Source organism: Apis florea, unplaced genomic scaffold, assembly GCF_048593485.1.
Source record: "Apis florea isolate Af1SG1 unplaced genomic scaffold, ASM4859348v1 contig_1914_pilon, whole genome shotgun sequence".
Lineage (NCBI taxonomy): Eukaryota > Metazoa > Arthropoda > Insecta > Hymenoptera > Apidae > Apis > Apis florea.
The window spans coordinates 2,278,277-2,304,549 of record NW_028256504.1 but is presented as its reverse complement, the minus strand read 5'-3'; the positions used below and the strand labels follow the sequence as shown (position 1 = coordinate 2,304,549).

Here is a 26,273-nt window from a genome sequence, read left to right as displayed (position 1 = left end):
CATTTTGTCTACATATTCAACTAATGGCATCAAAAACACAGTGTGGTAGTTTTATCAAATAGAGAAGTTTTAATATTTACTTAGATTTAATATTTTAATATTAAATTTCAAAGACTCCAAATTAATAATTCTCCTCACGGAAGATCAACATTGGAAGACATTTTATTGTTTTGAGTGCCTTTTAAACATCTTATAAGTAAAATATTTTATATAATCAAAAATGCATTTATGCATAGAGAAGAATAAATTTTGTATCATTTTGCAATTCAAGACTGATATTTAAATTTTAGTAACACGGACATTAAAATGTAAAAAGAAAATTAAAATGAAAAAAGAAGAAAAAGAATTATTTTTATCTATTGTTCAATTCAATCAAAATGAATTGAATTTAAAATATTCACTGAATATTATTATGAATTATCAAGATGTGCAAAATACATGTAAATCACTATTGTTAACATATTTCACATATTGTCATATTGTCAAACATCATCTAAAAATTATTATACATCTAAAAATATACACAAACAACTAAAATGTGCAGGTGTTCAACAATTAAAACGTATATCTCAACAAAAAGAACAAATTTTACTAAGTTTTCATGAAGATTCTATGATGGATACAATCTACAAGGAAGATTCTAAATTAGAGAATTCTCAGTGTACCATGGAAGATAACATCATGGAAAATTCAAGTATGTTAAATGTATTTGAAAAATCACATACACCTGAAAACAAAATATCTTGTTTCAAAATATCAAAAAAAAAAACATAAAGATTAATACTGATGTTATCATATTGAATCTCATAACAAATATAAATATAATTAAAATTTTAAATAATATTATAAAATCAGCAAGTGAATATTACAGAACATAGATACATTATTAAATCTTCTGAAAGAGCAAGTAATTGTACTTTTGGATAAGCATATATCTTTGAAGAAAAGAAAATTAGATTTTAAAATTTTTTTTCAACCAACTTCAACTTTAAAATAAATGTAATTGTTTACTGCACAGTCAACAAAAAATTTAAAAAAGAAATAAAATGTTATATATCTTCGAGAAAAGGTAATTATTTAAAATTTTATTTCATAAAATTCATATTTTATATATTTCAAATATATTTCATAAAATTTTAATATAGTTTGAAAATATTATCATATTTATAAATATATATATATTATGTAACTTTTATAAATTAATTTTAAATATATTTTCATAATTTTTTATAAATTAACTATATTATATGAAATAAAATTTATATGTATATTTTATTTATTTTTCTAATAATACTATTAAAAATATAATGTAATTTTATTAAGAGCTTTAGAAGTTTATATTTAGTTAGTTTAACATTTTGACATTTTAAAAAATAAAATACTAATAATTCTCTATGAATAATTCTCTAGAAGATGATACACAACATTAGAAGATTTTATTTTTTTGAATATCTTATATAAATTTCATAAATAAAATACTTTATTATTATTATTATTATTATTATTGTTATATACTAATCAAAAAATGCATTTATGCATAGAATTTGTTACAATTTTGTTACAAATAATAATTAAATTCTAGTATATTCAATATTTGCATATGTTAAAAATATGGTAATATGATATGTACATATGTTTATATTTTTTGCCTTATTTTTTATGTCTTATTACAAGATAAAAATATATTTTATAAAAATTATTTAAAAAAAAATTAAATATTTAAAAATTCTTAAAATAATATTATAAAGGTAAGTTTATTTAATATTCTTAAATATATTTTATAAAATTTAAATATAATAATTTATTTTTTGCTAATTGATTAAATTCAATGTAATAATAACTTTAATATTTAATAAAATATAAATTTATATATAAATATTTTTATATAAAGATATTGTTTACTTTTTTTATAATATATTAATATATATTGTTTTATATTAACTTGTGTTTTTGTTTATAGGTATGATATGTACAAATAAACAGAAGAATATAATAGGTGAGTCGATTGGAATTTTTCCAGAATAAAGCTTATTTTTTTCCAATATAAGTAAATATTTCATATATATTTGCAAATAAATTTATATTAAATTTCCAAACTAGTAAAAAGAAAAGGAAGAAATGCTAACTATTTAAATATCCTAAATACATACATTTTTCTTAGGAAACAATAAAGTTTCCAAAATTATAGAAATAATTATTATTTGAAAATAAGATATATATCATGAAATTATAAATGCTAATAATCATATATACAAATCGTAACTATATAAATAATTGTAACACATTGATTGTGTTATTTATTAATTTTTAAATCACGAAGATTTTTTTATTATAATTATATATATTGATAACAATTTTTTTTTATAAATTGGTAATAATATTTTATAAAATAGAAGTAGTAACATTATTATACAATTTGCACAATTGTAATATTATTTATGTGATAAAAGTTAAGTTTATTTATTATGTTTTTAGAGTTAATTATTATCAAAATTATTTTTATTAATGAAATAATTGCGATGTCTTTGTTTTTCAGTATTAATAAATCTTTACTATATTTTACTTAGATATTTATTGATATTTTTATGATTTCTTTTTATTTATTTTATTTCTTGAAAATATATATTGTTGAATTTGAAGATAATAATAATGCTATTAATTATAATAATTTTATATTATGATATATAAAAATATTATGAATGTATTATTTCCAAAGATTTTTTGAAGATTATTTTAAAAAGTCTTCAATTCTTAGTATAAGAAAATATATAAATTATATGCACATGAAAGAATCTTACTTTTTAATATAAAATTCTTATGCATATTAGTATTTAGAATAAATTTAACAGTTATATTAATATATAAATTTCATAATTCATATCTTTAAATTTTTTTTAACTATTTAACTTGTATATAAATGTGAATAATACATTAATATATACTTTTAAATATAAAGTTCATAAATGAAAACATTTCAACGATCTCTAATAATGTTTAAATTATAAAATTTTTTTAAGACATAAGTTACTATCATTTTACTTCTATTTTTTGGTAATTATTGCTAATTTTTTCAATGTACAAATTACTAAAGCTTTAAATAAAATTTATAATTAATATTTAATAATTTATAATAATATATTCATATAATATAAGTTCTTTTTTATTTTATTTAATATTGAACATTATATGTTTTTAAAAAGTGTTTATTTGAAAGAGATATTTAATGCTAAATAATTATTTTTAATAAAATATACAATAAAGTATATTAAATTGTCATAAATTAAAAAGAATACTGTAATAAAATTTTAAAAACTCTTTCATTTCAAATCTTTTTTAAAATGAATAATATTAATTAATTTTGCAAAATTTGTTCAGAAAGATATTGTATTATTATAAATTTATTATAAACTTATTATATAATTACAAATTTGACAACAATGAATAGAAGGCAATATTGAAATAATATGTGATATTTTAATTTGAATTTAATTTGGATCTATATTTTATTATATTAATATATAATTTTTTTTTTAAATTTCTTACACTTGTAACTATACAATTTATATATAATTCTTTTTTTATTATTAGGCTATTATTATTATTTATATTTATTACATATTTATAATATTTATAACAATTTTAATATTAAATGTAAATATATTTTTTTTAATTTTTATGTGAAAAGTACAAAAAAGATCTTTTACAAAGTTTAAATATAGTAAATATTTTTTACTTTTGGAATAATCTTTGTTAATTGAAGTTTATTTTTATGAAAAAAATAACATGTTTTGTTAATTTTTTATTTTCATAATTCATAGAAATAATTATAATAGAAAATAAGTAAATTTCACAAAAAATTCTTAACATACAAAAGTTACATGTATAATGTAGAGAATTTATTATTATTCTCTTTTATGAAAAAAATAATAACATGTTTTGATTAGTTTTTTCAATATAAATAAAAAGATTTAATTTTCAGTATTTTCAAAGTATTATAAAAATAATAATTATAATAGTTTGTGATAGAGATTAAATATAATATTTATATTTGTTTATGAAAATCTACATTTCGTGTTTATTTCTAATATTATTTTTAATTTATTTAATTTATATATTTATTTATGTTTGTTACTTAATTCAATTTGATTGTCTAAATTTTAAAAAATTATAGTTATTTTTATATAACCAGTAAATTATGAAATATTAAACAAAATCATTATTTTTATGTCATATCAAATAATAAAAATAATTTTAAATTGAATTATATCTGTAAAATAAAATATTAATTTAAAATTCATTTAAATCTAGTTTGAAAAGTCATTTATCTGCAATTTATATATAAACAAAATAAGCAAATAATAATGTTAATATAGATGCTCGCAGAAATGCAAAAAGCCTTTTGTATTTTGTAGAAAATTCTTATTAAAATATTCAAGAAATGAATTTAAAAAAACATATATAAAAGATTGCTTATACTTTATAGTATACTATGTATACGTAAGCTAAACATAGAATAAGACTAGTATTCATATGGCACAAAGAAAAATTTATTTATAAATTCATAAAATATAATGTAATTAGATATAATTTTTCACATTTACGTTGTTAACAAATTTGTTTTTTTTTATATAATAATAATTTTTCGTAATAGATATTAATATGAATTTATTGAAAATTTATACATGTACGTTTGATTATATATCAAAATATTTCTTTCAATGCAATTCATCCATTAATGTTTATATTTTTCTTTTCTCTTATGTATTCAAATATATTTTCAAACGTGGATGCTAATAAGTATTTTTATAATTATGTATAAAATTAATTTTTATTTTTATTTCTAACAAAAAAATATCAAAAAAAAAATAGTGTACAATATTTAATCAAGAGATAAGAAATTGTATGTTTATTTCATACACATTTGTTTTACATTTAATATATATTATAAATTTGTACATTTATTATTGTCTTATCTGAAAATGAGTAGTATATTTATAAAACATTACATATAATGTTAATACATGTTTAAGAAAATTGTAGTTAACAAAAAATAACTAAGAATAAAGAAAAAAAAAGAAGAACAAATTATTTTATTAAATTAATATAATTAATATCTTAATAAATTAAAATTAATTTTATTAACATTTATATAATTTTAAAGTTTTAATGTTATTTAAAGATATTGCTTATCTGCTACAACAATTTATGTAATTAAAATTTTTGAATTGATATAAAAAACATTTTTATTTTTAAAATCAAATATATAATATACTTTTTAGAATCTTTCTTCATTCTAATATTTTAATATAATTATAAAAATTTATGATTTTTTTAACATTGTAACATTGTTGCAGTAAATAAGTGATAAAAGAAAAGAAAAAAAAATAATTTCAGAATTTTTAATGGATTTTTCATCTTCAATTAATTTATAGATGTAAATAGAAAATTATAAATATTACATTACGATTTTTTTATAAATGAATATATGAAAAATTAAACGTGTGCCATTGCATTTAATTAAACAGCTTATTAATTCTACTGTAATAATATTACAGAATTAATAGTTTAGTTATTTTTAAATTTTAATGTTAATCGAACTTTATTAGATTTATGTAATTTATAATTGAAATATTAAATTATATTACATTGTCTACAATGTATAATACAGAGACTGAACAAAAAAAATAAAATTTTTTTTAAATAAATTGTTATATAATATCAAAATTTTCTATTACCAATAATATTAATATGTACATATAAATTTAATAAATAATGGAACTATACAAATATAAATTTTTGAATATATTTTAATGAATAAAATTTATTTTATTGTATTTCTTATTATTATTTTTATATATTAATAAAAAATTCATAAATACTTCAAGATTTATATATATTTACAGATTATTATACAGAAAGATTATTATTATATTTCTAGATTTTTTTAAATCTAAAATAAGTTTAATTTTAAACTTTTTTTTTTTTTGAAAAGTCTAATTAAAAATATGGTAAAATATGGTATATTTAATATTACACAATTTTATAATATTTAATGCTTAAAGCTATATGCATAATTTCTATTATCTTTTATTTTTTCTTTTGTATTTTATTACATCTTCTTATTCTTTATATGAAAGTAATGATAATTATATTCACTATCATGTATTTCAATGTTGTGATATTTGTAGGATATTATATAAAGAATAAAAACATTTTTAATGAAATATAAAATAAGTATATTAAAAACGCACTTTACAAAATGTATTCTGGCATACAGATAAGTATTATTATAAATGAAATAAAAATCATATAGAGATATGATTTCATGTGTTAAACTGAAAATAATTAAATATAAAGACATTAAAAAAATATTTAAACAAGTACCCTGTTACAAACTACGTCTAACCCTAATCGTAAACGTAAAAAATTTACGCTGGGGACGTAAATATGAGGTAAATGTGTTTATATTATTTTTCTCAAAGAACCCAGTCTATGCATTGCATAATGCATATAATTTACAAATATAGGTAAATACAAGTTTATTCGAGATTATGACAGAATGTTCTACACATATACAGTACTTAATTTTTTTATGAACACGAATGAATGAGGCATCCGATGTAATGTTACTCTAAATTGTATCTTAAGATATCAGACTTTCCTTAATAAATGCTTCACGCATAAGATAATTTTATCAATAACAAACTATTCATACATTCATGTGCATACATGAAAATTTTGCAATAATTTGGCAATTATTTAACTTTATGTATATAATATCGATTATCAAATTAAAAATTTATTTATATTACTTCAACTTAAAACTATCAGACTTTTTTTTTGAAAATTAATAAAAAATAAATAATAATGATGATAAAGAAGCAAAAAGAAAAATTTGTCTTTTTATGTTTTTCATTTACAACATGAAATTTAGTATAGTAAATTTTTGCAATTAAAAAGTTGCAAGATAATATATCTTAATTATGTTCATTTTCACAAGGAACATAACAAATAATATATTTATCATTATTAAATGAAAATTAAATGATTGAGATTGAAATGACAAAATATCCAACTTAATACATTTTTTTCTATAATGAAATGATGTAATTTAGCATTAGTTAGCTAATAATCACAGACATAAATATCAAAACATTAAAATATGGCACTGAAATATGCAAATGATTTTGTATTTTGAATAATTAATGACTGAATATAATTGTTAAGTATATATAAATCAGAAATATCAATTTGAAAAAATTAATTGATAAATTTTTTAAATTATTGCTTTATCTTTCAATTATGATCAATAAAATTTTTTCAATATTCAAAATTTCAAAATATATAAGATGATTCTCTATTAGAAAACTCAAAGGAATCGATGCCAGATGTTAATATTATATTGCTTATATATGTGATAATTATTGATCTTCACTATATTTTTTCAATGTTTAATGTTTTAATGTAAGATGGTTCTATGTATATCTATTGTTGTATATTTTATATATATATGGAAAAAAAATAAAGCTATGATTGGCATGGCCTTTGAGTCTTCTAGCAAGAATTATCTTGTACTTTTTATTTTGATTTGCAAAAAAAATAGTGAGTAATTTTTAAGAATATATGTTAAAATTGAACATTTTTAAAATATAAATTATAAAGTTACATTATAAATTTAGGCATTATATCGAATGACTTTTTATGTGATAAAGCTCTATCATTTTGGTAAATATATAAAATCTAAGTACATCTTTTTAATTTTATGTGATGTTTCCATTTTCAAATTGAAAATTTTGAATATATGTCAGTTTTTTGTAATTTCTATTTTATATAAATCAAAATATTAAATTTAATTCATAATTAAAAATGATATTATTTCATAATTAAAAGTGATGACTAGCTATGCTACTTGCATTGATATCTAAGAGTATATTTATAACAAATAATGTTGCTATATGTATTAAGAGGACAGATTAAAAGTTTAAAGGAAGTTAATATTTTATATTCTACTCTTGTATGATGGTACTATTACTTCTATGTTATTTGGCAAATTTATTGACATCACATTTTGGAATTAAGCATTTCCTTGAAGTTTTCCAGTATGAGGAAATAATTAATCTGAAATATAAAATGAAATATAAACAATTTTTTAAATAAATTAAAAAAATATAATAATTAGAATATATTATAGAATAAGAATAAGAACATCCAATTATAGAATAATTGAATATATATTCATAGAACATAATGAAATATATTATATAAATGTAAATAATATATAATAACAAATATACATACAATAATATTGACATTTCATTTTCAATCTTACCTATTAACATTTTTTTAGTAAATTATGTCATCAGCCTGGATTTCTTATTTCGCTGAATTTAAATAATCTTATGTCATTAAACTGAAAAATGTAAAATATTAAAAAAAAATTTATATGTGAATATGAAATAATAATGTAAATTATATTTTGCTACATAAAATTGTATTATATCATTTATCTATTATTTTTATGTAGCATAATAATATATTTAAAATTATTTGTTAAGGATAAATTATCTCACCTTCCATATATAAGAGTTATAAAATCGAAATATTTGCATAAAATTATTTTAAATTACTATATTACATTTATATAATTATGTACAAAAGTAGTTTTTTTATCTGAATATATAAAACATTTTAATTACTCTATAAACGATGAAATTTTGCATTCTATACGATATCTATCATATTCAGTCTAATTAAAATTATTAGGATTCTATCGAAATTAATTAGTCATCAAAATCTGATAAAATGTAATATAATACTGCATAGCTTTATACAAAGCAAATTATAAACATTAAAGAATATCTTATCATTTTAGTACCAAATTGTCTATGTTCAACAAAATACAGGTACGATCTGCAAAATCTATACATCTTTCATATTGTTGCTTTGAAACTCTTCGAAAAATTACGCTAATTTGTTAATCTTCGAATGTTGTACTATGCCAGTACTATCGCCAATATGCAAATATTTTCTCGAGATGATATATCTTCCCATTTATACAATATATACAAGTTTACGATGCCACAGTCTTATAAGATTAATGTTCACTCATTCATTTAAATTTCAGAAAAATTTCTTACGGTAACGAATTTTCATAATGAGGCGATATCGATCATCGACTAGTTTTTTTACGTTTGCGTTTTGACTCACCGGACGGATTCCATTCTGGATCAACATCGGTGTAAGAATAATTTACTTTAGGAACGTTTCGTTTTGAGCTTCTTGTTTGTCGTAGAGGCGACTGTGTTTTCTTTATCTTTTTGTACGTTCCTTCTTGTTCCATCGGTTCTATCTCAAATTGCTTTAAAGATGTCACATCTGACAAATTGATCTCTTTTCGTTGCGCGGATGTTTTAACTGTCCTCTGAAGACAAGATTCCTGACATATCGTATTATCAGTTTGATTATTTGTCGATCGAAATTGACATTCGATCTTTCTCGTATTTTCTTTTGCAAGATTCTGATGTGAATTGGCAACATGCATATCCTTGTAATAATTTCTTCTTATCAAATTTGAACTACAATGGTAGTCATTATGTGATTCTTCTTTTTTAGTAACAGATACTTCGTATTCAGATTTAACGATTTGATCGGATCCTTTTCGCGTATTGTCCAATGCTTCTAAAGCAGCTATGGACATCATAGGCATAGCAGGATAATTATCTATATTTTTTGCTTTTATCTGTACTTCACCGTATGCCATTGCATGTGCTTTCAATCTTTTCTTTAAAGGTAATTTATTTTCTGCAGCTTTATTAAACATCCTTTCAGAATCACATTGTACTTCCAATTTTTCCAATGAATTATTTTGCAAAAGATTCTTCTCTATCTTACACAATAATTGATCGTCGTATAATTTTTCTATGACTTCATTCTTTGCTCTGTCATGCTCTTGGACGGCAGGGCTTTGTACTGAAGAGTGCGTTGACAAGAAATACGGACTACTTTCGATACAAGACACATGGGAATCCGATGCCGGGTGCATACATTGTCTGCAATGCGCAACGATATCATAAGTACAATTTAAACAAGAACAATGCGACCTTCCACACGGATTGCCCGATTTCGCATGCGAATAAAGGGAAGAAGTTGCATTAATTTGCAAATTACATGATACCGAAGTGCAATGTTTATGATATGGTACACACAATTCCGTGTTGTCAGCACAATTTCCATAAATCGCTGGTAAGGTTGTTGGATGAGTGGCAGGAATATGTAAAGGGTGTTGACTATCAACTTCTCGTGGATGCGAGTGAATTCCACTGAATCCTGGAATTGCACAGTTCGATGCTATATGATTGGAGATATTGAACTCTTGCTTGATATTTTGCCGAAAGGTAGAATTTGATTTCCTCTTGTCTATCGATTTATTCATAATATTTATATCCTGATATATTTGTGAATTTATAGAGAGCATGTCAGTTGATAATTTCGTGGAATATGTTTTCATATCTGAAAAATTATCTTCCCATTCTATTTTTATTCCTTTACCTCGTACTATGGAACACTTGTTCTCTTGATACGGAGTTAAATCCAAATTACACGATACATGATCTAAAGAAGATAGAGCTTCAAATTGTCCACAATCTTCAGTTTGAGATATCCAATTTTTTTCTTTTAATCTATTGTTTTCTTCATCATTATTGTGATCTTTAGAATTTTCAACTGCTTTGTTTATAATGTATAAATTACTGTTAGGAGATTTTTGCAGTAAAACTACAGTTTCCCCATTTAATATTACATTTGTATTTTCTTTCACGGTTTGCACATTATTTTCTATAGGAGCTAAATTATGTGTTAATGTATCTGTATCATAATTTAGATTTGTTTCCGGTTGAAAAATGACTTTACACAACTCGCTATCATTATTTCCATTATTTGTTTCATTAGATGTTACTTCTACATGAAGTGCAACATCTAAGGCATCCTCGGGATAAATGCCGACAATTCTATTGATAATTTCCGTGGATGGATTTTCAAGCAATTGAGAAACAGTATTTGACGAATCATTTGTATCTGCCTCATCGTCAGTAATTTGATTATAACACGCATATCTTAAAGATGCGTAATCTTTTACTTTTATTTGATCACATTTTATATCAGATTCAGGCTTCAAATGGGGTATGTGTTGCGAAACACTAGCCAACAACGATAAACCATCGATATTGTCTTGTAATTCTTGAGTGATGTATTTATTTTTGGCAATATTATTCACACTTTTTTCTTCTATTATTTTGTTACATTCTTTTGTTTCTATTTCCGATGACACAGAAGATACTTCGTTAGATTCGCAAGAAATATTTTCTTTATTAGTATATTTTTCAAACTTACCATCGCACTTGTTTTCTATTATATCATCTATACATCTCTTAAAGTTTGTATCAATACAAGAATTTTTATTATTCTCAATATTTTCATTCGGGCACGTTGCATTATTTGTATTAGAAATATTTTTCTTATCCATAGAATAAGATTCGAAAATAGATTCTCTGATATTAGCGATGCTTGATTTATCTTCTTTTATATTCTTGTTTATTTCTTTACAAATTTCTAATTCTGTTCGCGGACAGAATTCATTTTTTACTTTGTTTGTACATTTTGATGATTTCGATTCCATTTGTGATTCAGACTTTTCTTGCATTGTTGAAATTTTGACAAATACACGCGATGACTCTTGCTTTTCCTTATAATTTAATAAACTTTTAACAGAAGATGCTTCAATGTTCTTTATTGTTTCAGTTTTATTATTTTGCGCCGTAATTAATTCTTCACATCTAACCTTAGAATTAAATATCTTATTAGAATAATCAGATTCAAGAATTGTTTTACTGAAACAAACATCTAATGTTTTGTTACTCGGAACATTTTGATTACTTTTTTCTGTATTTCTCAATAATGTTATCTTATCGGTTATTTCATTATTAATTACATTGAAGTTAGAATGATTAGAATTAACGGCATTATCTTTGGAATTATATGGAGTACATATTGTGATACTATTTACACCTGGGCATTCTGTTTCTAGATCACAGACTTTTTTAAAACTTTCAAGTTTTTCGCGTGTTTCAGGTTCTGAGAAATCATCTGTTTCTACCAGTCGCTTGATCACAGTTTGTTTATTAAATCTATCGTCTTTCTTTTCTTCATTTTGTATATTCGAATTATCTTTGTTACTTAAACAATTACTATTAACAATGCTATTTGAAACTTTTGATACTTGCTTTTTTAGTGAGAGTATCTCGGTCAAAACTGCTTTATTGGTTATTGTAGATGTTTTAATTTGTGTTTTTTTAGTATTGACTTCTATATCGATTGATTTTGTTATGTTTTCTGTACAAGCTATCAATTTTTTATCATTTTCGCTATTTTTAACATCAATAATCATCTGGTTAGATTCTTGTTTTTTATTGAGATTTTCTGTGGCATCTACTAATTGAGATGATTCTTCCAATTGATGACTAACACTTTGTGAAATACTCTTTTTTTGCTTTTTTTTCTTCTGTGATACTGTCATTATCTTCAAATCGATGTTCTTCTTTGCCTCTTCTAGCCATGCTAATTTTCTAGATTTCCTTTTTTTAATACATTTTTCAAGTACTACATCGCTAGTTAAGTCAATAACTACAATCTCATTGGTCTTTTTACATTTTCTCCGCAAACGATTTTTGTTTGATTTCATTGTTTTAGAATTAACATGTTTTGTAGAAATATTATTCGAAAACGTACCTAAACATTTAAAACTAGATTGTTTTTCCAAATTTAGAGATTTAAAAGTTTTTAGCAAAGAAATAGATTCATTTTGTTTATTTTTATTTGAAATAATTGAATTTATGTTATTATCTATATATTCTACATCTTCCTTAACGATATCTTCCGGCTGAGACATGTTCATAAACATAAATATTATTAATTTTATCACAACAATACTATACTTATTAAATGGAACAAATTACCATTAAAAAAAAATTAATAAGTACAAATATATATATATATATATATTTATATATATATATATATATATATATATATGAATACATACATATATAAATACCATTTTTGAATTAATTCTACTGGACGAATCAATGGGAATTGCAGGTCCGTCCTTCTGGTATATACTTCCATTGTTTTCTTTGCAATATTGTGTAAACATTATACAATGTTTCTTTATATCAAATTTTTGTTGTAGAAGAGACTTTGTAGAATTTGGTTGACTCTTTGGCACTTTTGGCAATACATCTTCTAATATACTTGATGAAAATGTTAATGGCAATGGCCCCAGAGATGCAATTGCTGCAGTTGTTATTTGATTTTTTATAGCTACATTTTCATTTATTTTTCTCCACAAACGATAAATAAAAAAGTAACGGATATACATTATATCTGATTCTGGATGTATAGGAATACTTTTTATTATTTTTCTATAAAAAAAAAAAAAAAGATATTTGAATATAATATACTACATAGGGAAAAAAATCATAAATTTTTGCAAATAATAAAACTAATTTTATATTTCTTAATTAAAATTTTTTTAATTTAATTTCTTTTTTAGATTGTATTTTATTTTATATTTATACTTACGTTATAATTGGATCTAAAATATGATGATAACTGCGACACATAAATTGTATTTTCATCAGTGTATCTAATAAATAATCCATGGAATGTTCTGAAAGAGATATATGTAAATTCTTTAAAAATATTTTAAGAATATTATAAATTTCATTACTTGTGTACTGAAATTTATTTCTATACAATATAACAATTTTTAAAAATATAATTATACCTAGATAAATATATAAACAGGAAGTAATCCTTGCACAAATTTTATCATGATCCTCTCTGCTTTTTCTAGATGCTTTTAATTCCATATCTATATAGAATGCTAATAAATCTGACATAATATTTAAATAACTGAATCTATCACAATCCTAAAAAATAAAACTTGTATACAAATATAAAAATATAATATGAAGATACGAAGAATTAAAAAAGAATTTACCTTAGAAAGTTCACGATAAATATATAAGAATAACATTAAAGAGTCACTAATAAAATCCTTTAATTTTGCAGCTCTCAAAGGCCTTGTGTAACACTCATTTACACTGACACTTATATTTCTGTAAAAAAATTAATTGCTTCGGCACTTTTTATTTTATGCAAATAATAAAATTTATAAATTTATAACATACTATCTATTTATATCTCAATATTTAAATCTTTTTTTATATTTTTAATCTCAATTAATCCCTATTTTGATATACAATAAATACATTAATGCTTAAATTTATAATTCTATAATATATTTAATCATATTGTTATAAATTTTATGTATATTTTATTAATTTAATAAAATAATTTAAAATTTGAAATATAAAATTTAATAACTAAATAAAATTTCAATTCTTTAAACTCATATATTTTAAAAAATATTTAATAATGCTTATTTAAAATACAATAAAATATATAATTATTTTAAAATAAAATAATTAAAATAAACACTGATTTCTATTTTTAAATAATAATGTAAATAATAATTTTATATATATATATAGTATAATATAATTATAATTATAATTATATAATTATGTATTTAATAATATAATTATTAAAACAATATATTTATATAATTATTTCATAATTTAATAAAAATTAAAATTTAATAAAAATTATACTAATAATAAATTTAAAAAAACATAATTACTTTTATTTTGTTATTAATTATTTATTTACATTACAATGATTTTTTCATTATAAATATTTTTAATAATTTCAATTTATCATCAATGAAAAAAATATCAATTTAGTTTTTATCTTTTAATTTTTATTTTGTTAATTATATCTATATATATTATTATATAATATTATATTTATTATATAATATATATATTATTATATATATTCTATATTTATTTAGAAGTAAAATATCTATTTCTACTGATTTTTAAACCAGTTCCCAGAAAATATTTTACTGGTAAACTGAAAACAACAATAATACACAAACTTATAATAATATAAATTATTACCTTAAATAAAATTTCATAAGTTCTTTTAAAGATGCCATACTTTTCTCTGTATGTATACATTTGCACATTTTTCTAAATTCTAATATCCATGGAAATAATTCAATAATAGATAGTTTTGATTCATCATTGTTCAATTTTAGTTTTCCACTGTTTTTAATCATTTCCTTTTTGGTATCTGTATTAATAAATAAATATTTTAAAGTATTTTATCATAAATATTTTATAAAAATGTTCTATAAAATATTATAGAAATAATAAATTAATTTCATTTCAAAAAAATAAACAAATTATTTTAATAATATTAAAAATTATGCAATTATATTTTATAATCGTAATAATTTATACAAAATGTAATAATTAAATTATTCGAAAATATTCAATAATATATTCAAAAATATATTTTAATATAATTTTAATAGATTTAACAATTGTATTATTTTTTTTAAATGAAACAAAATATTTCTTCATAAAAAAATATAAAAATTAGTTTTTATGAAACAATAATTCTAATTATTTCATAATTTAAATTGTTTAAACATTATTTTCATATATATTTGACTTAAAATTTCAAAATAATATTAATAAATGTGTACCTAATACTCTTACATAACATAATAGTTGTTGGAGTCTACAGTTATATTTTATATTGTTTAGAATGAAATTTTTATATTTTTACAATTTATATGTAAAAAAAAATTATTTCTTTATCGATATTATGTATCCACTTATGCCACAAAAAATTCACTAAACACTTTTAATTACACTATATAGAATTTATGAAATAAAACAATTTAAAAAATTATTTTTGTTAATTATTTAAATATTACGAATGCTTTTAAATAATACGAAATGATATTCGAACAATATCCAATGGAAAATAGACAAAAAAAAACAATCGTTTTAAACACTTTTTATTATCAAAGTATCAAAATATTAATAATATTTAAGATTTAGAAAATCTATTTAATTTTCATAAAAATATTTAACATAAATGTAAAATTTATACATTATTTAAAAGAGAATTATTTAAAAATATTTGTGAAAATAAAACTATGAGAAAATTAGAAAATAAATTTAATCAAAAATACACGATATAAGAAAATAATTTAAAATAAATGTGATCAAAAAATAGTTGATGTATTTTGCTGTTAACACAGAACAGATTCACTCAACACAAGAATGACTTTTCACAGAAAACTTATAAAACTATCACTAAAGAATATAATATATTTGTTTGTAGAGATTTCATTTGAATTTCAACAAATTCAATTCACATTTGTTGAATGACAACGCCAATAAATGTGGGGACAAATCGATTGAATGCGCGTTGAGAAAGCTAGCGTGCTTCTGGCAATAAATATTTGTAAATGATTTGAAAAACACTTTTAATAATCCCGACAATCACGTACCTTGTATTAGAGCATTTTCGCTTTGTATGTTATTTATCCTCTCTTCCACAACACAATTCATTTTGTTGAGATTTCAATAACGTATTAATATTACGTATTAACGTTTTTGTCTACTGAAGCGTACCTCATATTAGAGATCGAACAAACTATCGCGACCACGTCTTTCCACATACTGCGCTCTCGGCAACGGCCATATTGACACTGGCATTTGGTGTACCCACCACGAGAGCGCGTCCTCTACACCCCACTGTTACCAAGTTCTCATCTATTCTTATACACTTAAAAACAAATATTGAAAATGAGAATTACATTCTATAGATGTTCTTTTTAATTGTACTAAATTTTTATTGCTACTGTTCTATTCAAATTTTTCAATGATATTATAAATTATTTTTAACATTGATAACTTTTGAATAATAAAATTTTGATATTTAAAATTGTTTCGAGGGTTAAAAACGGCGAGAGTTTAGACATGAGTGGCTGATTTGTCGGTCTTTCAGGTAACTTAACCAATGGAGACTCGTCAAATACGTAGCGTGCAAATCATGAACTGAAAATACTACCATCTCTCTCCATAAAAGAGTCCAATCAAAATCGAGCAATTAAGTAATTGCATCACATAGAAATTTGTAAATATACATATATATTATTTTTCATATTGTTCATTAAACATTTTTTAACATATTTTTCATTAGTAAGCATTTGATTGCAGTTATAAAATAATAGAGATCAATTATAATTCTAACAAAAAGAGGAAAATATAATTTCTATATGATAATATGAAAATATATATATGCAAAAGTATAAAAGATTAAAATTTTTAATTAAGTTTTTTTTAGGATAAATAATTTTTAATAAAATTGTTTAGAAAAATATAAAAGTAACACGTTTTATAACAAATTTATTGAAATATTAATACAAAGATCATTTTTAGTTTAAGTAATTAGATATGTATGAAAGAAAGTGAAAGATAATTTGTAAGAGAAATATAATTTATTTAATTAAAAAGTGAAATAATTAAGTTATATTATTTTATAAATTATATAATAAGACAAAAAACAAAAAAAAGAAAGAAGTTCAAACTTTGTATAATAAAATAAGTGTATATTTATTGTATATTGTATAATATTTAAAATTATCATCCTATAAGTAAGTTTCAAGTTTAACATTTTATTTTCGTTTTTATAAACGGAATTTTATTTATGTTATAAGTAATGTAGTCCAATATATCTATATATTATGCTTCCATATTCATGTTTTTCGTAAAAAAAAATAAGTAAAAGTCATTAAGAAATAAAAATTAGTTGATTCGAAGTTTAACAAAAATTTCAATAGGTTAAAAATTGATTCAACGCTGACATGCAAGGGCGCGTGCGCAATAACATCTGGAAAGCTCGGCTTACTCTTTCGGTCCTTGTCGGCCGTAACCGCGATCCTCTGTTCCGACGGTGTCGCCTACCCCGAGCTCAGTGAGCCGATGTGTGAGCGCCGCGACGCCCAGAGCAGCCTCAACGTTAAGCGTCGCCGACGTGGGTTTGACGAGAGGCCACGTTTTCTTTCTCGTCCTTGTCGTCGTCGTCATTGTTGTCGTCATTTTCGTCATTTGTCTTTTTAGTTATCTTTTTTTGATTAGCTATTGTGGTGGCGCACGCGGCTACACATCGCCAATCGGTTTGGTGCGCGACGAAAGGGAGACAGAGAGAAAGACAGAGACAGAGACGTGTACAGTATATCTTCCTCTTTTTCTCTCTTCTCCTTTTATTGGTCTCTTTCTTTCTCTCAATTTCCTCCGCCCTTAGCATTTCTATCTTTCTCTATCTTGACAATTGTATTCATTCGCTCGACATCATCGTCTCTTGCTGTCATTGCTGTCTTTTCCATCGGTGGTTCACGTGTCCCGCGAATGCATTGCAAAACGCATCTTCTCTCTCTGATCTCCACCGACTTCTCGTTGTTTGAGGGACGTATGGCTACAAAAAGGAAAGGGGATGACCGCGACCGAGGACACGATCAACGATGAACCATCGACCAGCAAGAAGAAAAATGATATAACACGTAAAGGGTACATAACATACGTATTCGATCTCTAACCTTGCTCAATTTAATTCGTATCGTGGATCCTTCTGATATAAGAAAATAATTTATAGTCGATGCTTTTTTCACTCCTTCGTTCAAACATATCGTTTCGTTATCTTTTTTTTTTTTTTTTTTCTATATTTCGTTATTTACTTTTTACTTTTTTTTTTAGTTTTATTATTTTGAATAAATTAAATATACATAAAACAAAGATAGTTGGAGCAAGAGTTGAAAATGATACTGTATTGTGAGAATAAGCAAAAAAAAAAGAAAATATGAGAAGTGAGAGCGAGAGAAAATGTGCTGTGGTTGAGTGGGCGGGTGAATTATAGAAAGAGGGTGAAAAGGAAGGGGATGAGACCAATGGCAGTATATATATACATATATATGTGTGTGTATATATACAGAGTGGTTTGTATGGAATGCATACATAGGTAAATAAAGATAGCGGTATATTGCGACATGATGCTTCTCGAGGGTTCCTTCAAATGATGTTGAAGAAGCAATTATAAGTTTTTAATTGCGTGACAATCAAGTTTATTTGATATTGCATCTATTCTTGCGAAATTTGTTTAATTTCGCTGGTTGAACAATAAGAGTCTTAAACAAACGTAAACAAAAGATATCGTTTAAAAAGTATTCAATGAATTATTACATTCAATTCAAAACCTTTCTTTCAATGGCATTGCAGAGAATTATTATTTTTTTTGTTCGTATTGCATTTTCAGCACGTATCGTCTAACACAACATAATGATTAATAAAGATTTGATTCAGGTTTGACCTGTTGATTCTGCAAAAAACGCTTATCATTGTGCGAGACATGTTTAGTAATTTATCTGATGTTATCAATTGAAATATATATACTATTATCGTAGCATACAATGTCATAGTTTAAAACTTTCAATTATCATACAAGGAAATAATTTATTGTAATAATTATAATTATAATACTTTTTAACAATATCATTCAAATTTATGTAATTTATATTGAAATTTTTTTTAATATAAATTTAAAATGTTCATGGTGACTTTTTTAGCGTAAAAGTTTACATGAGATCATAAAAAATCGTTATGTAACATGTTTCGTTTGATAATTTTCATGTATTGTTTACGATGCGCTTGCATTTTTTTCAAATAAAATTTATATTTACATGACTATTAATCGATATAAAATTAAACTCGTTAAAAAGAAATTCACGCAGTTTCATATAACTTTATAATATAATGTAATATATTAAATATAATATATATTAAATTTACAAACAAATGTAATAATAAGTAGATGTTATTTTTAAATTTAATATTTCATTTTATTATTTCTGCATTACTTATTAAAAAATAAAATAATGATATAAATTTAAATGTTATATAATAATTATGCAAAAATTTTAAATTTTAATTCTAAAAAGTTGAAAGTTAGAATACATAGAAACAAGAATGAATACTTATAAGTTTTAAATAATAAATAAAATTATTAAAACAATCAGTGAAAACAATCATTGAAATCATTAATTTTATATGTTGGTAATAATATATATATTTTTCGTAATAATACAAAATATAATACATGTGACATAATAATAAAATATTGTACCGACTATTATACAATACTAAATATTGTATATACTATGTATACATATGTACTAACATGTCGAAACTTTTAAAATATTGATCGTATTATCCTGTGAAATACTATTATCTGACTACATGATCTTTTAATTAGTTTAAGTAGCGTCCATTCAATTAATTCCAACAAATTCAACTTTGCATTAACGACGCATTAATTATAGTAAATATAAATTTATCTTTCGAGTAATGACAACAGTTTTTAAATTTTTTAGGTTATTGTATTCTTTAGTCCATTAAAATCTTCTGCTGCGTCGAATCGACAATAATGTAAAACTGCAGTCAAAAGTTACAATAGTTTGTACGTGGGAGTGAAAATGCACGGCAAAAAACGGGCATACATCGTTCAATTTCTCATCGCTTATTTTCTACATTCATGCAAATATTCGCAGCAGTGAATCGGTTTGTGACAAATATTTCCACGAAGGAAATTTAAAATCATATTTTTGTGTGAATCGCATGTGTTGCCACATACAGGACTAAAGCATAAACAATGAAAGTTTGATAAAATAAAATTCGTGCATACAAGAGAATTGATTGCTGGACGACATCTATATGGTGAGTCCTATATGTATTGTTCTTCGTATACATATATGTTGTCTTTTAGAGTTAGTCATTGTTTAGAAATTAAAATTTATATACATTAGTTGAGGAATCAATCGATGTTCGTACTTTTGTATTTATTCTAAAATTAATTATAAAATAAAAATGTGCATGTTTCGATGTTCTTTATGTTTCGATGTTTGTATACGTAAATGAAGCAATATAGAGAATATGAACTATATAATAACATATAGTTCTGAGAAATATTATTCTGAGGTATAATCCATTTCCCATAACGTGTTATTGTTGCATAACTGTTGTAAATTCATTTCTAAATTCATTTACTAAAATCAAAGATTTGCAAACGTATTTATATAAATATATAATTATAGAGTTCATCAAAAATTTAATCAAAATTTGTAAATGATTTTTGATATGAATAATATTAATTTGATATGAATAGTTGGTTCTAAAAAATATTCTATATCTCAAAACAATAGTTTATGAAAAAAATATGATATTATAATAAGTTTATTTTAATAAGTTAATTTTTTATAAATCCAATTATAAAAATAAATATGGATTGGATAAAATCTTATTTATAAGTAAGATAATATATGTTTCGAGACTAAACAAAGAAAAAAATATATATTATATATAATATATATAATATATATTCTTCTTTTATATCATTTGTTATATCAACAGTTTTTTTCTTAACAATATATAATAAATATATATTAGCTGTTTTATAATTATTGAATTGTAGAACGTTAATTTGATAAATAAAATATCTTGTAATATTAAAATAAATATTTGATTTAACATAAAAAAATTTCTAATGAAAAAAATACACAGTTCTTTGTAAGAAATAATTGTAATTCAGAAATAGCAAAGAGCATTTTGTGTTTTCGTATAATCTTTTACTAAAATTAAGTTATCGCAAATAAGAAAAATATAATAGTAAAATTTTATATAAAATTATTTATAATATTAACTAAAAATTTAAAAAACAAACAAATTTTTAGATATTTTTAGAACTTAAATTTTATATTATTTTTAAGTTTTTGATTTTTACGTTATAAGACTTTTGATTTTTAATTTAATATTTTTTTTTTTTGTATAATGTAAAATTTACATACTTATTAAGTAACTGGTTTTATGAAAAAGATTTTTTTTATATTCTTAAATCGATTAAAAAGGGTCGAGTAAATGATATAGTATACTTCAACGCCTATCAATCTCTTTAATGTACGCTGTCACATCGTTGTAACAAGCGATAGATCAAAGGAATTGATACGTAATGTTCATTCAAGTAAGTGGAAGTCACACTTTGCAAGAATACAGTATGATTTTAAAGTGGTATTAAAATCAGTAGATGAAATTCAATTAAAATGAATATCGCAAGTGGAATAATATCATTCATAGTCAGATTTATAAAAAATTTTTTGCAAAAAAATATCTTAAATATAATCGCTATTTTTTCATTTTCTTTAATACATATATTAATTGATAGAAATATATTTAAAAAAAATTATTTAATAAAATATAATATATCGTTTCTTCCGTTATTGAATATCATTCAATTATCATTATCAAAATTATTAGTTAAAACTATCTATCTATCTATACATGTAAAATAATAAAAATAATTAAATATTTAAATATATATAATAATGAATTTAAATATACATATATCAATATTTTATTAAAAAATAAATATTTTATTTAAAATACGAAATAATAATTTCTTCATTGTATATATTTTTTAAAATATTGTTTTATATTATTATAAATATTATTCATACGAATACTTCATTTATTGTAATATTATGTAATTTTTAAAAAATGTTCAATGAATGTATTATAAATTTTATAATATTAATTTTTGACGCATAAATATTCTTGATCAATAAACTTTTTTAAAATTATATGATAGAATTGTATGATGATAACGTCGTTGCAATAGATTTAATCATTTCACTATATTTAATCAATTTCTCATTGTTAGTTGTTCAATTTTAATGACATTAATTAATCTATCATATAATATAAATAGAATATATTTCAAGTACAGATTTTAATAAAATAAAATGAAAAGAATATTTGAAAAAAAAGTTAATTGTATTACAAGTTGTTTATTAAAAATATATTACTTTTAGCAATTAAAATTTGTTTAAAAAATTTTTTTTTAATTTTTATTTATTTATTTTATTGTATTGTATATTTATTTTGTGGAAGCTTTTTATTTAAGTAATTTAATGTAATTTTAAACCGATGAGATTTCATACGGGCCTGTTCATATCCCAGTATGTATAATGTTTCTGATCATGTCACATCTCGTAAATCCTGCTTCTTTGTACTTTTTAAGTCAACCCGTATTCAAATGCCAAGTCGAGACATAAAGGACTATAGATATTTGAGTCCCACATAAGCTATGTAAATGTATACACGGATTCTTCAATTTCACATTGCTTTTACGGTAAAACGATAAATATATCACTCATGTATTTTTTATTTCTTTAATTCATTGATTTATGTTACTACATATACTATAATATTAATATACTAATTAATATTCAATTTATAATTCTATAAATAATATTCATAATTTTTATATAAATTTAGAAATCATAAAAATATTGAAAATAAGCACATACGATATAAATATAGAGATACGATATAAATATGTATATTATATACTTTTGAATATTTTTCTGATTAATTTGAAACAATAAAAGTGAAAATATATTAATTAAAATACTTCTATAAATTTTTGTTAAAAGTTTATGTACTCACCATGTTTGAAATTCGCGCCATATAAATATATATCCGCACGTGTTCATCACGAATGATCTAACCTTAAACACACACTTAACACATTGTACACACAATGCATATAATTGATTAAAATCGATGTTTATTTCCGTTTATAATAGTTTTCTCCTCTAAATATTCTTCAATATCATTTGATTATCTATACCACACACACACACACACATCATAATACTTTTTTTAACTCATTTGTCTTTGTTTTACATTTTTTTTTTTCGTAAAATCACTTTTTTATTCATAATTAATTTAAATACATGATTATAATGTTTTTTCTGTAAAATCCACATATATCTCAAAATGATCGTTATTGTTGATTAAGTCACAGAAAAAAATATTCTTAAAGAGTTTTACTCACTTGAAAGACATTTATCGTTTAAAGGAGATATAACAGTCGTCGAACAATTACGATTCGTACTTATATATAGAAGATGTTTTCACGATTATTATTTCTTTCATGGATGGGATAGAAATCAACGAATTTTAATCATTCGTAAAAATCCAACTGTGTTTTAATTAACGATGATATTTCTTAAAAAGAGGTTAGGTATCGATAAAAATACAATTTTATAATATATATTATGGGTAACTCGGAAAAAAAAGCTGTGTGATTTGTATGTAATTAAATTGTATGAAATCATAAAATAAAAGTTCGTACAATGTGGAATGAGTAAAAATATTGAATTCAAAATATTGATCAACAAATTTACGCATATTATTTTCATTTTATATACAAGTACACTATTTTAATAAAACTCGGTTCGCTGTATAGTTGCCCAGGGCCACTAAACCAAGGACTAACATAAGAGCTCGCTTGCTGTTTTTGTCACAATTGAACTCGTTCACCAATCAAAATATACATGATGAAAAAATATCGGTTTATTTTTTTTAAACACATAGACAACGTTGAACTATTTATTTCGTGAGGAATTTAATATTCACTTCGTTATTCGTCTATTAATTGCGAATTGCGATTGCTTTCAAAACAAACACAACATGAAGATGATACGTCTTCATATGTACTACGCCAGTGTTTCTCACGTTCATTTCAAACGATCAAAAGCTTAGTAAGTACGTAGTTTATTATACATATACTATGTGACGATGCGTAAGAAAAGTGGAATGCTTCTCTGATTATAGTTATCTGTTTGTTCGCTATATTTTTTTCTTTGCGGATTTTTGTTCATATTTACTGTTGAAATCAGTTTGTCACAATAAATGAAATATTTCTTTACGGATTCGTAGCATTCATATGTGTATTATATGAAGAATTAAATAAAAAATTATTTATAATAAAAATTTAATTTATATTTTGTAATAATTATTTAATTGATATAAATAAGTTTTAAATATTTTCTTTCTTTAATTTCATATTAATATTAAATAATAAGAATATTATTAATTTTTATTTTTATTGTATCTATAAAAAATCTAAAATGTTTCGATTGAATTTTTCAGTAATAATATAAAAATTAGAGAGAATTAAAAAGAATAATAAAAATTCACTAAAGGTCAAATACATATTTGTACACACACATATATATATATATATATATATATATATAATATATTAATATATGATGAAAATGAGCAATTATGGAAACTTCATGTTGTATTTATGTTTAATACATTGATAAAGTATATATAAATATACATGTCTAAGCAAATATTTCAAATTTATATTATTTACTCGTCAGATAAAAATTTAGATTTAATGCAAAGTTTTTAAAATTCAGTTTTAATATATAATTAATATAATTAATATAATTCAGAAATTTATATAAGTTTAATATATTGCTTTATGCATTTTTAAGATAAATATTTGTTTTCATATATACACTACACAATGAAATGTCTATTTTAAGGAGAAAAAAATATGCTTGTTCATGATCCTTGAAACATTATTTCGTAGTCTGCTTTAAATAGTAACTATTTGTTTCAAGTTCAAAATTTATATTATTCAATATGAATATTATGTTTAATCGATACCTGATCTTCGATTATTTTTTTATATAAATTTTTATATTTCTTTCTATATCATTTACTAATATTTATCTATCTGTGTTTAAGAACATTGTATGTAATAGAAACTATTCAAAAAATACTATTCAAGAAAAAAATGCAATTGAATATAAAAGTTAAATATAGAAAATTACCGTTTTTCAAACGTTTTCAAAGCAATTTCAATGCAAAAGAAATAAGGAAGTTGCATTGAATATTTCAAGATCAATTAGTTTGTAGTAGATTTGAATGATTGAAAATACATTTTTTTTTAAATTTTTATATAGAGATAATATTTGCAAAAAAAAAAAGAATAAAATAAGCAGTATATGTGATAAATTATTTAATATTTCGATAATATATTTATTTAATATACTTCGATAATATTAAAGGCAAGACGATTTATGTAAAGGTTTTAATATATTCATCATATGTATATTACATATACATTCATAATAAGAAATATAACGAAAGTTTTATGGACTTTCTTGTTTAGATTATGTTGAATTGCTATTATTTAAATAATAGTTAATTAAAATCAAGAAATATTTACAAAGTTCGTTTGATTAATTTAATTATATCATAATTATTATTTATCACATATTTTACTAATTTTGTGTGTTAATTTTTGCTTGAACAATAATATGTTAAAAATGTTTATAGATATAATGTTTAAGAAATATAAATTATATTAAATTTAAATTT

At 21.7% G+C, this 26,273-nt stretch overlaps 1 protein-coding gene across 4 annotated transcripts; it reads right to left on the bottom strand.

Moving 5' to 3' along the window:
• Nucleotides 1–6,212: 6,212 nt before the first annotated feature.
• On the bottom strand, nucleotides 6,213–24,277 carry LOC100863995 (uncharacterized). Of its 4 annotated transcripts, none has more exons than XM_086913660.1 (9): nucleotides 23,535–24,277; nucleotides 15,081–15,255; nucleotides 14,057–14,174; nucleotides 13,841–13,985; nucleotides 13,636–13,723; nucleotides 13,097–13,475; nucleotides 8,571–12,934; nucleotides 8,330–8,410; nucleotides 6,213–8,118 (listed from the first exon to the last, which is right to left on the bottom strand). In XM_086913660.1, the coding sequence occupies exons 2-7, from the start codon at nucleotides 15,239–15,241 to the stop codon at nucleotides 9,170–9,172; spliced, it is 4,656 nt and encodes a 1,551-aa protein (XP_086769786.1). In that variant the 5' UTR covers nucleotides 15,242–15,255; nucleotides 23,535–24,277; the 3' UTR covers nucleotides 6,213–8,118; nucleotides 8,330–8,410; nucleotides 8,571–9,169. The 4 variants fall into 4 exon arrangements, with proteins under 4 accessions (XP_086769786.1, XP_012350671.2, XP_086769780.1 ...); XM_012495217.3 differs by lacking the exon at nucleotides 23,535–24,277 and adding an exon at nucleotides 16,490–16,699; XM_086913654.1 differs by lacking the exon at nucleotides 23,535–24,277 and adding an exon at nucleotides 16,490–16,699 and having other exon boundaries at nucleotides 9,208–12,934.
• Nucleotides 24,278–26,273: the final 1,996 nt, after the last annotated feature.

Coding starts and splice junctions, on each gene's coding strand:
- LOC100863995 (XM_012495217.3), bottom strand. CDS start 16,550: ATGAATTGTGTTGTGGAAGAGAGGATAAATAACATACAAAGCGAAAAT. Junction 13,986..14,056: donor TTTATCGTGAACTTTCTAAG/GTAAATTCTTTT, acceptor TTTATTTTTTAG/GATTGTGATAGATTCAGTTA. Junction 13,724..13,840: donor CTGTTTATATATTTATCTAG/GTATAATTATAT, acceptor TATCTCTTTCAG/AACATTCCATGGATTATTTA.